General features: G+C 39.9%; 1 protein-coding gene across 2 annotated transcripts in view; it reads right to left on the bottom strand.

Moving 5' to 3' along the window:
- The window catches only part of LOC126469893 (tyrosine-protein phosphatase 99A-like), a 483,039-nt gene that overhangs the window by 132,178 nt on the left and 336,415 nt on the right, over positions 1–14,446 (bottom strand). For both annotated transcript variants that reach the window (XM_050097234.1, XM_050097235.1), the window contains one exon: positions 12,591–12,865. In XM_050097234.1, coding sequence (XP_049953191.1) covers positions 12,591–12,865 — 275 coding nt within the window. The remainder of the gene's footprint in view (positions 1–12,590; positions 12,866–14,446) is intronic.

Raw genomic sequence — 14,446 nt, 5'->3', positions numbered from 1 at the left:
ATTCTAAGACAATGCATTCAATGTAGATGTCCACATATTATTCATAGATTTTTTAAAAAAAGGCCTATGATAGCATATACTGACAGACACTCCTAAATATAATGAAGGAATTTAAAATACCTTCAAAATTAATCAGATTAGTTAAAATGTGTATAGATGAAACTTTATGTTGCTTAAAGACACCAGTAGGAGAAACTGAAGATTTTAAGGTGTACACTGGACTGAGACAAGGGGATGACTTTTCACCTATTTTATTTAACCTTGTCCTAGAGAAGATCGATAGAGAATTTTCTAAAACCAGTCCACAAGGGGACATTACAAGACTTTCCTATGCAGATGATGTAGCACTAATAAGTAGTTCCAAAAGAGAATTAATCAGAATGATGCAAAATTACTTGCTGAGAAAACGGGATTACATGTAAATGAAGACAGAATACCTTCCCATAAGTAAGAAAACCAGAAAAGATGCACCTCTGACTGTAGATGGATTCAATTTCAAGACTGTTGACCACTTCAAGTACCTAGGAAGACTTTTTAGTAATAACAACAGAACAGGTATAAAAATAGATGCCCATTTATCAAAAGCAACAGTTTCATCAAAATTCTAAGAAAAAGATCACTTAGCAGTAACTTCAAAAATCCACTTATATCAATCGACCATTATACCTGTGATGTTATATGGATGTGAAACATTAATATTTGGAAAGAAAGATAAAGAAAAACTGTTAATATTTAAAAGAAAAGTACTAAAGAAAATTTTTGGACCTGTACGTGATGAAAATAACATGGAATGGAGAATAAGACGAAATGAAGAATTAAGAGGGCTGTACAAACACCATAACATCGTCGAAGTGCTCAAGAGGAGAAGGTTGAATTGGGCAGGCCATATAGCAAGAATGTCAGAAAATAGACTACCTAGAATGGCATTCAGCAGAACAATAGATGGAACGAGAGGAAGAGTGAGACCTAGAATCAGATGGCGGGATAACACTCGGGAGGACACAACTAGGATGAACAGCAACAGCAACAGCAACTGGACAAACAGGGCATTGGACAGGCAGAAGTGGAAGAGGCTCATAGAGCAGGTGTATGGTCGATAAGGCCCTTGCCACATGGAAAGTAAAGTAAGTAAAGACAATGCATTAAAAAGATATGGCCATTTGCATCACATATTATGATCGCCACAAACTCACTCATCGAAACCTATACATGATCTATCTATATACATAACTAAGCTTGTACAGAACACTCAGAGTGTGTGCCTATTTGCACTTTTTTCTTAATCATACAGTTAATTTTCATGGGAGCATGATACAAAAGTACCAATAAATTTGCTGACTTTTCTCAATGCTCTCAAAGACTGAACTTCATATTGAGCTTTACTGTGTTAGAATATATAGCATAATGCAATAAGAAATTACATCATACAAGTTCTGAAGAAAATTGTGCTATTATTTTCTTCAGCATTGAAACTCTAAAATCTCCAGTAGATGTGCTAGAAACCCAAACTGTCCATTAAGAATGCTGGTCACAACTCCATTACAGGAGCTTTTCAGATCACATTTGTGGTATCAATGTTCAATACCACACTTGTTAGGGGTTGCAGTTATCAACCGCGGTCCGTATGAGTATCGTTGGACCCGCAAGTCACGACCAGTGCCGCTAGCGCTGCTCCGCGGCTTGTATCAAGTTTCTAGCGAGCTATCGTCCACTCTTGCTACGGATGTCAAGCATTAAAGTAGCATAGCCTTCAGCTGATAGGAAGCAACTTCTAACAAGGTGCTTAGTAACATATGGCCTAATTGAGGCCTAAATAGCTATCTGTTTATAATTATATGTATGCAGCCAAGAAGAATCCTGTACAACCAGTTAAGTACAATATATATTATTTTTTACCAATCACTTCTAATTATTTTAGTCATTGCAGATCCAGACCATGCAGCCAGCACCTTATCGATGTTACTGACAAACCTGCTGTGATTTGTATGTTTCTATTTAGCATTGACCACCAGTCAACATTGGCGACAACTCGTTCGCCATCATCATAACAGCATTAACATGAAATAGCAACAATAATACAGCAATAATATGCAATAACGCCATAACAGTCATCCATTTCCTTCTATTCATCTATGGGTATGCAATAGAACATAATCATACTTGCAGACATTAGTTACAATATCATTATGACTGGAGTAGTGATCTCAGCTTGCAGGTCATCCCATACCTATTTGTTGGCAATGTCATGAACAACCAAAATTGGAAAGGTTGCACCCTCCAGTAGACAGTACATCGCTACCTGCCACAGCATGAGCACTAGAGAGTGTGCGGTTGTCAGAGGTGTGTTAGGGAAAACAACTAGCAGGATGATGATGATAAATTATGTAATAGCTGTCATTTCCTTATTGTTGTCCAAACCAATGAAGAATCTTATCTTCACATAAAATGTACCAATTATTATCTCTTTCAGATCAGAATTTTTCTGGTGGAAGGAAAAATTTTCCTTATGTGGTAATGGTCTTAGGTGAGGTTTTAATGATTTTAGATGCAAGATTTATACAAAAAAATGTACCCATTTCCAAAACATACTTTGTACACTAATTACAAAATATCATTTATTGTAATAAATTGTAAAATGATTATTCAGTAATTACCATGCAAAATAACAATAACAATATTCAATTATACATTAGAGTATAGTGAACCAACCACATCCATGTATTCTGGTAGTCATGAGCTGCTGCGCACTGCAGCATTGACTTGCTGGTATTTTCATAGTGATTCCCAACAGTTGGCAACACTTTTGCATGATGAAAAGGTTGAATATCCACAAATGTGTACCTCAGGTTTCCATTGGAAAAAAATCACTTCTACTGCAGCTAAGCCACAGTAAAAGTTAATGTACACAATTGTGGCCAGAGTACATAGAAGGGTTAAGTACCTACAAAGTGGTGACCCCGACAGAAGTATGAGGGAACAGTTAAAACAACAGCAACAAGAGCAAATGTAACAACTACAGCAACAATCACGACACCCAAAACAAGTGACAGAACAATAGCAGCAACTATTGTGTAATGAGCAATGGTAACACATGGAAGAGCTGACCTTGCTGCAACAGTGACACCAGGAGCAGTTACGAACATGGGTGGCAACAGAGACTGACCTCCTCCAGGACAATTAAAAGAGTTGCTACAGTTGTGCAGCCTTGAAAATATGTGTCCAGGCACCCTGGCATCACCTTCCAGATGCCTGCTAACATACAACAGCAGTTCTACCTGCACCCCATACATGAGTCTGCCTCTGACTGCCTACAGCCACAAGGATGACAAATTATTACCTGTCATCAACCATGGGATTGTGCCAGTGGTGTCAAGTGAACTCTGTGGCATTTAAAGCACCAGCCCGTTGACAAACTGTCCATCCCTTTGGCTCACACACTCATTAAAGCCTGTGAAAATATTAGATTCCACAGAAAATGCACTTTCCGTGGCACTACTAGACAGCTACTCTTCCAGTGATGTTAGTGGTGTTACCACAAATACGCGCACTTACTAAAAGGTGAGCTCATTCAGTTCCTTCCCCCTTCTAACAGCAATGCTTGAGACAGCTGTTGCACAGGGAAGAAAATGGCGACAGGAAGGCATCACAGTTCCTGTGAGACCTCTGCACTTAGACTGGACCAGACTCATTGAATCCTCTCCTAGGGTCCATATGGATGGATCACTTGCTGGAGAGGCATCACACCATGCTCTTGGTAATGTAAGAGGCAAACTCTAGCAAGCTGCAGACGTCACAGACACAGTATCTGAGGACGCTGATCCATGGGTGTTTAATGACTACCAGAGACATGGAGGATGACATCATCTCTCATCTCAAAGAGTTGACAGAGCAAATTGCAGCCATCGGTATACAAATAACAAGAACACATGCCATTACATGGATGATGTAGTGTGTGCTCCTAACACTTGCCTGATAGGAATCAGTGTTTTTACCAGTGTAGTTTTGGTGACAGAGTGCTTAGGTGCAGATCACTGTTTTCTTGGGTGGGGAACATGAACGGCAGCCTCCCACACCCCCTGGGAAATTCTGCCAGCTGCAACAGCTCAGGCAGCTATCGAGACATTTAGTGGTAACACACAGAAACACTAAGCTGAGTTTCTGATGGGTACCCAGTCAGATATGTGTGCGTTTCCCAGGCACCTGCTGTGACATCCATGACCATATGTAATTACAACTTAGCAACTGCAAATGGTTCACTTGTAGTTACATACAGACACAGGATTCTAAATGTGAACATAGGTTTATGGAGGTCAGTGGACTGCAAATTATAGTTACAGGCTATATTTCCTATCCTTCTGAGACATCATCCTTGATGTAAGGAATGTTACCACTTTAGATTAGGTCATGTCACTGAAGGTTGCATGCCAGACCAGACAGTGCAGTTATCCATCGTCACACTTCACCATCATGCCACCACCACTGGTGCACCTGTTTAACAGGTTTGCATCAATCACATGACCTGCAAGTGCAGTCATCACCCCCACTAGTCAACACCGCATCACATCAGGACCCTGCCTGGTCCTAATTTTTTCTTATAGCTCAGACAGCCGGCCCTCAACAACCCCTGTATCCCTGTATTGTAAAAGTGGAATTCGATGAAATGATACAAGCAGACACAGCACTATCATCAGAAAGCCTCTGGGCTTCTCCCCTTCATCTGGTACCAAAGAAACCAGATGGCTGGCTCCTCTGGGATGACTACAGAGGACTCAATGTCCGGACAAGTTCCGACTGGTTCCCTGTGCACTGCAGCCGAGATTTTCCATGTAGACTCACTAGGTGCACCATTTTCCTGATGTTAAACCTAATAAAAGCCTGTATCATATACTTGCAGCAAAAGAGGACATCAAAAAACTGCAATATTGCACTCTACATGAATACTGCTAGTCGGTAGTAATCCACTGACTGATGGAGGCGATTCTTAAAATTTATTCTGGTTCTGTTGAATTTTTCCCTGTAAAGTCTATTACCACCTTTGTCATTTTTATTTCTGCTTTAAGCGTATTGGCATTTGCACATATCTCGACAACTGGTATGGCTTGTTTTAAATATACATTCAAAGCATCTGATTTCCCATACATGTTGTACGGCCTACAGAACAAGGCACTGACTTTTCAGTGCCTTGTTGATGAAGTTTTTCAGTGATTAGACTTCTGCTTTGCATACACAGATGATGTGTTGGTGGCATTATCATCCTCAGAATAACACGGAAGACATCTAGCCATAGTTTTCCAAGGGTTCTACAGATTCCTCATAAATCTGGCTAAATGTGTCATTGGTGCTAACAAAGTGCCAGTCCTGGGATTTTAGGTTTTCCTTGACCAGTATGTATCCACTAGCAGAGTGTATAACTGCATTTACATCTTATCTGGCCCAAAAAAAGGTGTGCCAAACACATCGGTACCTGGTGGTGATAAACTTTTAACATTGGTTTTTACCCTGAGCTGCTAATGTGCAGGCACCACTCTGGGCTGTCCTTGCCATCCTTGAGAGCCCCAAAATGTCTGGTTGCACACCTGTTGTAATTACAGGCAGCATTAGAAGCCTCATGCAAGCCACACTATCCATGTGCATTTGATTGCCGATTCCCCACTAGTGATTTTCTTGGCCTCCTTATCCCGCACTGCCAATGTGAACTGATACCACAGAAGCTATTGAGGGCTCAATGCAGTCCACAATGACGCTTGAGAGGTGCTCCAGAAGACAATGCATCCCTCTCAGCAACAGAAGTTCTCTCATGTTGAGGTCAATACAGTATTGAGAATGCAAGAGCTCAAGCCAGTTTGAGACCTCAGCAACAGTAGACACCATCATCATCAAGGACCAATGAGTAGTTAAAGTTTCAGATGAACTTTTAGTGTTGTTAATGTTGACCATTGTATTGCCAGAAAACAGTTTGTTAATTAATGCATCAAGTGTTGCTTTGCTAGTCAATGACAGTTCTAAATTATTCAGCACTCCTGTGGCAAGGAAGTGTTCAAAGTTAAGTAAATTTTTTACTGATTTATATAGTAAAGTGAAGTAATATTTCATGTCTTCTAGTTTGATGTGCCTTCTCCCAGAGAGATAAAATAACCCACAGTTGTGGCTGGATGAAAGTAGTTTCGTCTGATCACAACATTCAGCATGTTAGCAGGTCAAAAAATGGAACTGCTGATGCTTTGTCTACAGCGAACAGCATTTCCACACTTGTGGATTTCGCAGCAGCACAAAATGACAATGAGGAGTTAAATGACCTGCTGACAGGCAAGACTGCCCTGAACTCGTGCCACATTTCAGTGCCAGGCATAGAGGAAATGATATACTGTGACAAGTCAGCAGGTCAACAGCGGCTGTGAATGCCTGCCCTTTTATGATCACATGTTTTCAGCACATTACATGGGCTCAGCGAACCAGGAATCTCTGAAATACAGGGGTATTAGTAATACAGCATTATCCATGGTCTGGTATACAGGACTGTGCCATACATGGACTCAGGCCTGCATTCCCTGCTGAAGTGCAAAGTAACACATCACGTATGAGCTCCACTCTCAAGTTTTTACATCCAGAGGCATAATTCTCACATGTCCACGTGGATTGGTAGGACCACTACCAGCCATGTGTAACTAACTGTACTGCCTAATCAAAAGATACAGCAGGTAGTCAGAGGTATTCCCAGTGAAAACACAAACTGCTGAGAATAAGGCATGTGGGTTCACCCGCGGCCGGATTTCATGTTTTGGCTGTGACTTCCGACCAGGGTCAGCAGTGGCAGGCAGAAATATTTCATGCAGAGCCCCAACTTTATGGATTACATGTGACAAGAACTTCACCACACCATGCATTTGCAAGTGGAATTGTGGAGCACCTACACCATTCCTTGAAGGCTACTACAATGTGCTACTGATGGATTCACGGATCAACACCCTCTAAGTACTGGGGATTGTGTAGCACATTAAACAAAGACCTGCAGGCCTCCCCAGTGAAACTGGTGTATGACGTATCTTTGCATCATGGCACAAAAAACAGGTTACTTTTATCTTCAATGACATGGCAACAAAAAAGTGTTTTTGACTGATATGGCCCACTGTGCGTATCACTGGAACCATCCTACCAATGTCCAACCAGTTAAGCACTCCGTCTTCAGGCCACGAGTGGCCTACCAGGACCATCCGACTACCGTGTCATCCTCAGAGGAGGATGTGGATAGGAGGGGCGTGGGGTCAGCACACCGCTTCCCGATTGGTATGATGGTATTCTTGAGCGAAGCTGCTACTATTCGGTCAAGTAGCTCCTCAATTGGCATCACAAGGCTGAGTGCAACAGCGCATAGTGGCTGGATGGTCACTCATCCAAGTACCGGCCGTGCCAAACAGCGCTTAACTTCGGTGATCTCACGGGAACCGGTGTATCCACTGTGGCAAGGCCATTGTCAATGTCCACACAGTTACAGGATGAAATGATATGACATTCAGTCCACATATTAAAGGGCTAAACACAGTAGTGTCCATCAACTGGGACAAGCCAGTCTACCTTCATGCAGAAAAAGGCACTGTAATGCGGGCTACCACTGAATGCATAACATCTGCCATTCCACAATCAGCAGCACTGTAATATCAAACAGAGCAGTGCTGTCCAACTGTAAACTGACTGGCCAGTGCCAACCCAGAGGCAGCAGTCACCTCGCAGCACCAGCCGATCCACCAGCATCCAACCACAACAGAAACTTGTTACGGATGAAAAGTGTGTTTCTGTTTTGAGCCAGCAGTCATTTCATAGTTCAAGTTAGTTCTCTTTAGTTTCTTTTCCTTGTGGGGGTGTGGTGTAGTGACAGATCACAGGTCACTGCACAGCTATCCATTGGCACCATCATGAATGACCAACACTGGAAAGACCGCATACTCCAGCAGACATTGCATTCCTATCTGCCACAGTGCAAGAATTCGCAGGATAATAATAGTATATTATGAGAGAATACTTATTTATCCTGTTGTGTACACCTATAAAGTGTCTTATCCTTGTGTGAAGTGTACTGTTTATTAAGATCCTACATTTACATTACTATCTGTATGTGAAAGGTAACCTGAGAATAAAACATAGTGCGTGTTTTAAATGTTTTATGTTATTTTTTCAATCTGTATTCAAGGCAGAAATGAAAGGAAATTTTATAATTTCTAAACTGTGCAAGGAAAACTGCTAAAGAACATGATCATGCAGATCAGCATGAAAGTGTGTTTATTATGCTAACAGATGGACCTTCTCAGTATGACAACGAAATGAATATGCTAGTCTAGAGGAATATTTTAGAAATTTTCTATGGGACAGTTGCTATGGGACTCATGTAATCAGCAAGTTTTCACTTGGCATAGCATACAATGTATTCAGAAATAACATTTTAATATCCATCATTCACAGAAGCCCAGGCTGTTACATCCATGCAGTATCTTTCAGAGTAATAAACAGGATTCACCTTGTGGAAGATAATGTACATGATTCTCTGAATATGTTCATTTGATTAAGTTTAATAATCCAAATGATTGGAATTCAATCTCTGGTTGATCATAGTCACAGGACCTTTACTACGACCCACAATCTTGAAAAGAAATAATAGCAATGGGATATAAAGAACATGCTCTTCTCTTAGTTTGGCTGTTGTACAAAACCAAAAAAGGTGCCCCAACAGGCAGAAATGTGACACTCAATTCAAAACTGGGAAAAATTAAAAATGCAGTTCCTCGAGGCTTCATTTTTAGGCTCTGCTTCAAACAGCTTTCATTAATCATCTCCCCATGTCAGGAACTGGCTTGTGGTATGACTCTAATGACTTTAGTCTTGGCCCAAGACACTGAAACAGATTTTTTTAACAATAATGAACCTGACATGTAAGTGATTCATAGAAAGCAGTTTCAATCTAAATATCTACACAGTAAGGAAAAGTCAGACAGTAATTTTTGAAGAAACATCACTAACACTCTCAGTTGTTAAAATAATGTGTTAATCCAGTCTACAATCACAATTTTGGACTTTGGCCATTTTCAAGTGTAGCATTGCAAAAATTTTGTGATTTAGCACATGCAAAAATTTCAAAATATCAGACAATGAATACATGGCATGGACATGGAAATGAATCTTGTGATGACAATGTGTGTTCATTCACTGATATTTTTATATTTACATACATTCTAAAGTACAAAATTCTTGCAATTTTCCCCTTGAAAATGGCCACAGGCCAAAACTGCAATCACAGACTTCATTAATAAATAATTTTAACTATTGAGGTTGGCAATAATGTCCTTATGAAAAAATTATATGATTCAACACCACCCAAGAAAGGATACTGAGATTGTAATGTGGCAAGAGACAGATGTAGCCTAAAAACCTTTGAAATTATGGTTAATGGATCCCAAACATACACACATGGACAACTGAATTAGAGAGAGATGTATTGGAGAGAGAGCACTATCATTGATGCCATGAATAGAATAGTTAGGTATATCCTCCGACTGGAATACCATCACTCCTACAGACCCACTATTGAGCATATGACAGGCAAGATGCACAACACAAGAGCATCTGCTGATGACCAGTTCATGGGTGCCTCATGCATGTCATGCGATACTCTGTCACATGATTTTCTGTCTTCAAGATCAATTAAGCACTGTGTTCTTCATGTGCAAGAACATTGAATTTGTAAAAATCATTGCTGCCAGCATCAGCTGCAGTCAGCATCACTGAGTTGATGGCAGATACTATGTTGAATATCACTTACTGTATGAGCAAATAGATTTACGACAATGCAGACAGGCACTGGCCAGTTCACTGCTGGACAACAACTAGCAGCAAGCAACCTCACCATCCGAAACCATAAACACGTCATGAATTACAGGAGCCACTGCCCTACATGTGTCCGCTTGTTCACTGCACACCACTGGTCTCAGAAAATAGCCTTGTCAGAGTAATATTGCAATTCAGCACTCAAACCATGGAACAAAAGTTCTGGATTGTTGAGTCATCAGACCCAATGGCACAAACTGATGATTGGGTACAAGTATTGTAAGAGGTGACATATCTCATTGGAGACGAGATAGGAATCATGGCACTGCCACTGCCTACACAGGAACCTACTGTCTGCTCAAGTGCTTCTGTATGTTCACATACACAGGCCACAGGTGACCTTCATCTTCTGCAACACAATGCATCATCTTATTATTCTCAAATTGTCACTGAAGTATTTGAGGAACACTCCACAGACACAAGAGGACTTGTGTCATTGCCTGTGTCATGTGAATCCAATCCTATTGGTTCATCTTAAATGCCATCACAGGTGGATGCAGCTCCAGGATGCAGCCCTGACCAATCTTCACAAGTTATGAGTAGTAGTTGGGCAGTCATGGACTAAGATGATACTCCAATACTTCTGAAGTCTCGTGATGTCCCTGCCGTGGACATCTGCACCTTCATCAGGAAAACTGGGTCTACAAATTATTAGACAGGTCTGTGTAACACAGCTCCTCATGATATATACACACAATGTCTCTCCTTAGAGCCACTAGGCAAATTTTCTCTGGTGTTTTGGCAGATATCTGCAATTTCTTTTTTGCAGTGTGTAGCTGTAGTCAGTCCAAACAAATGGTTCTCATCAGATCTTTCATGTGATGCCCATTGTTGATGTATGGCAACAGTTTGTTTCCTATTATGGACAAAATGGTTTTCAAAATCGAATTTTAGGTGCCCAATCAATAGAATGGCCCCAAACTAGTCTAGTGCAATATTCGTTTTGTCAATATGAATTAACAGGGACAGTAAAAATGTGGAACGTATTACCTGTTAACCTCACTGGAAAAATCTCAGTATGTTTTTCAGAATATTGTGTACACTTACATCCAACCAACGGATACTATGAGGGTGGTTTGAAAAGTTCTCAGAATTGACACAAGAGATCAGCGCTAGCACAACTAGTTGTTCAAGTGATATTCATTGGACTGTTGCCTGTAAACGCATGCCATGTCAGTGCTCTTGGAAGAGAGCTGTGGCGGTGATGTTGCTCTGTTGTTGTTCCCACGTAGTGATTTGCGAACATGGAAAAAAAATCAAGATTCGAGCAGTGGTTAAGTACTTTGCAAAGAAAGGTATGAAACCAAAGGACATTCATGCCGATTTTCAGAATACACTGGGCGACACTGCTCCATCATGTTCAACTGTTGCCAAGTGGACACATGAATTTAAATTTGGCTGGGAGAGCTTAGATGATGATCCGTGCAGTGGTCAGCCAAGATGTGTCACTACTCCACAAATCATTGCAAAAGTGCACAAAATGGTCATGGAGGATCACCGGTTGAAAGTGTGCGAAATTCCTCACACTTGCCAGATGTCATCTGAAAGGTTATATAACATTTTAGCTGATGAATTAGGAATGAAAAAATCATCTGCAAGATGGGTGTCGCGACTCTTGACGCTGGATCAAAAATGCATGAGAATGGACATATCGGAATACTGTTTGGCCCGTTTTAGGAGGAACGAACAAGATTTTTTGTGCTGATCTGTGGCCACAGATGAAACTTGGGTGCACTACTCTACCCCAGAGACAAAAAAAAGTCAAAGCAGTGGAAACATGCTGATTCTTTGCCACCACAGAAGGCAAAGACAATTCCTTCGGTGGGAAAGGGCATGGCATCAGTGTTCTAAGATGTGAAGGGGATTCTGTTTGTAGATTATCTCCCCACTGGGCAAACAATTACTGGAGAATGCTATGCTAACCTCGCAGACAAATTGCAACAAAAGATGCATGAAAAACGGCCAGGTTTAGCAAGGAAGAAAGTCATCTTCCATCAAGACAATGCACACCTGCATACATAAGCCATCGCCATGGCAAAATTACACAGTATGAATAGTTGCCACACCCGCCTTATTCACCTGATGTGGCTCCCTCAGACTTCCATCTCTTCCCAAAACTGAAAATATTTCTTGGTGGATGAAGATTCACTTCAAACGAAGAATTGATAGCCGGAGCTGACAACTATTTTGCAGGCCTGGAGTAAACTCATTTTCGAGATGAGATCAAGGCACTGGAACATTGTTGGACTAAGTGCATTAATCCACAAGGCGACTACATTGAAAAATTTAAAAAAAGTTTCAGTGATGTAAGTACTTTTTTCTATTCTGCTCCGAGAACTTTTCAAACGACCCTCGTAATCACTCTGCATGACTCCCACACTGCTGCAGAAAATTAATATATGGACCATCTGATGATGAATCGCTAGGTGTTCAAAACCAGTACTGGAATAATAGAAAAATTGAAGAACAAAACAAAAGGTAACTGGTTGCAGTAATTTCAAGTAACCTTTATTCATCACAGTCACAGTGTTTCTCATCCATAATGGATAACAGATTTAATTGCAAATGTGCCTGATCTCTTTAAAACACACACACACACACACACACACACACACACACACACACACACACACACACACACACTTTTTTGTGAAGAATACTTAAATACATTACAACATAAGACATGCTACTCTAGAGATTGTACTTGTTTGACTCACATGCCAATATGTTGAGATATCTGTTCTTTTGCTTGTTGTCAGGATGAAGAGAATGTTCTGATGTATATTCTTCCTGGGTTGACGATGCCTGTATAGCTTCATACTCTTTGCTGAACCCGATGTCACCATCAGCATGCAGACTTATAACATGTTTGGCAAATAATTCAATGGGCACGGCAGTTTTCTGCTCTGTCTGGGAATCCCAGTCCACGAGTGTGGGAGCATTTATTCGAGGAGGATCATCAAGATAATAATAATTGACATGGAAACATTTTCTGTAAAGAAAGAAATTGTTTAGTATGACATACTGAAGTCTTATATATCTCATGAATAAAAATTAAATTCACACTACTAGTTTCTTTATTTACATTGCTATCAAATAATATGAGATGTTCCACATTTTAATATTACTTAAAGAAGTTTTAGAACACAAAGAAAGCAAATGACCATTATGGATTAGCATGTAGCTACCTGAGCATGCCATCACATTTTACTCCATAATGCATCTAATATAAAAAGAAAAACACAAGAAACACATTTATCAAGTTATTGAATTAATTGTATGAAAATTCTTCCAAATAACACTGAAAAGTATTTTTGGCAATAATAATTTGCATACCATGATATTGCTGAATAGTGTTTTATTGTCTCAAAAAGTTAATATGCAAAGTAAAACTAGATTGGTACACAACATAAAATATTGTTTACACAATACATTTGGACATGTTAACTTATACATGAATCAATCAGACACAATAGTGCTGAATATTAATGGAGTTTGATAATAGAAAGCTCAAGTCTACCAGATTTCAAGAACACCTTAGATATGACAGATGGAACTGCATACAAATGATGAGTTATTTTAATCACAAAACTATAACTATTTTGCCTGCAATGAAGTGTCAGAGTGTGTTTTGCAGTATTCAGTTTCTACAAATTTACATATGGTACATAAATTTTGACTTCTTTCTGCTCTATGCAATATTTTTCCTTGGGTTTGAAATGGTATGCGACTGTATCATTCATCAGCATGAGTAAGTTTACCCAATCCTGAGAAAATTATATTAGCGTGACTGATGAAGAATCTATTCTGTCATTTATAGAAGAAATCCAGGCCTTTTGTACTAACTTGTGTCATATTTGTATCAGTTTCATTATGACAAAATCTGCTGCAATGATGTATTTTGATGTAAAATCAACAAAAGTAAAAAGTCCAAAGGGTACTACGAAGCACTGATTGAGAGAAATTGGAAAGAATATGAGTAGAGACAATGAATGAAGGGGTACAATACACTGTGGGATTGACAGTGCTGTTTTCTGTGAAGAAGAATACTGAGCACACTAATATTTGGATTTGAAGCCAATAATCTTATGCCTCCTTATCATTAAACACCAAGAACTGCAAGGTAAGACAGGAAAAAAGGTTCAGTTTCTGTACTATATAAATATTTTTCAACTTTTAAATGGTCATTACATTGTGAATGAGAGAGAGAGAGAGAGAGAGAGAGAGAGAGAGAGAGAGAGAACATTTTAAATGAGGTCCATTGCTTACAAAGCACAACTATCAAGGTAGCACAGATAATAAGACAATTTTGTTAGTATAGTGTGCCATACGCCAATATTTCTGATGTGTCATTATGCAAGCAGAGGCTTATTCTACAAAATAAAAATAACAGTAAGTAACTCTACTGCTAACTGCAACCAACACAACTCATAGTAAAATAAAACAATGGAAACTTCACGTATGAATATCAACAATGCAGGAAAAGACAGATTGCTACTTACTGTAAAGGAGACATGTCAAGTTGACATACGCACGATTAAAAGACACTCACATGCAGCTTTTGGACACAACC

This window comes from Schistocerca serialis, chromosome 3 (assembly GCF_023864345.2).
Source record: "Schistocerca serialis cubense isolate TAMUIC-IGC-003099 chromosome 3, iqSchSeri2.2, whole genome shotgun sequence".
In the NCBI taxonomy this organism is placed as follows: Eukaryota; Metazoa; Arthropoda; class Insecta; order Orthoptera; family Acrididae; genus Schistocerca; species Schistocerca serialis.
This window is presented reverse-complemented; position numbering and strand designations above follow the sequence as displayed.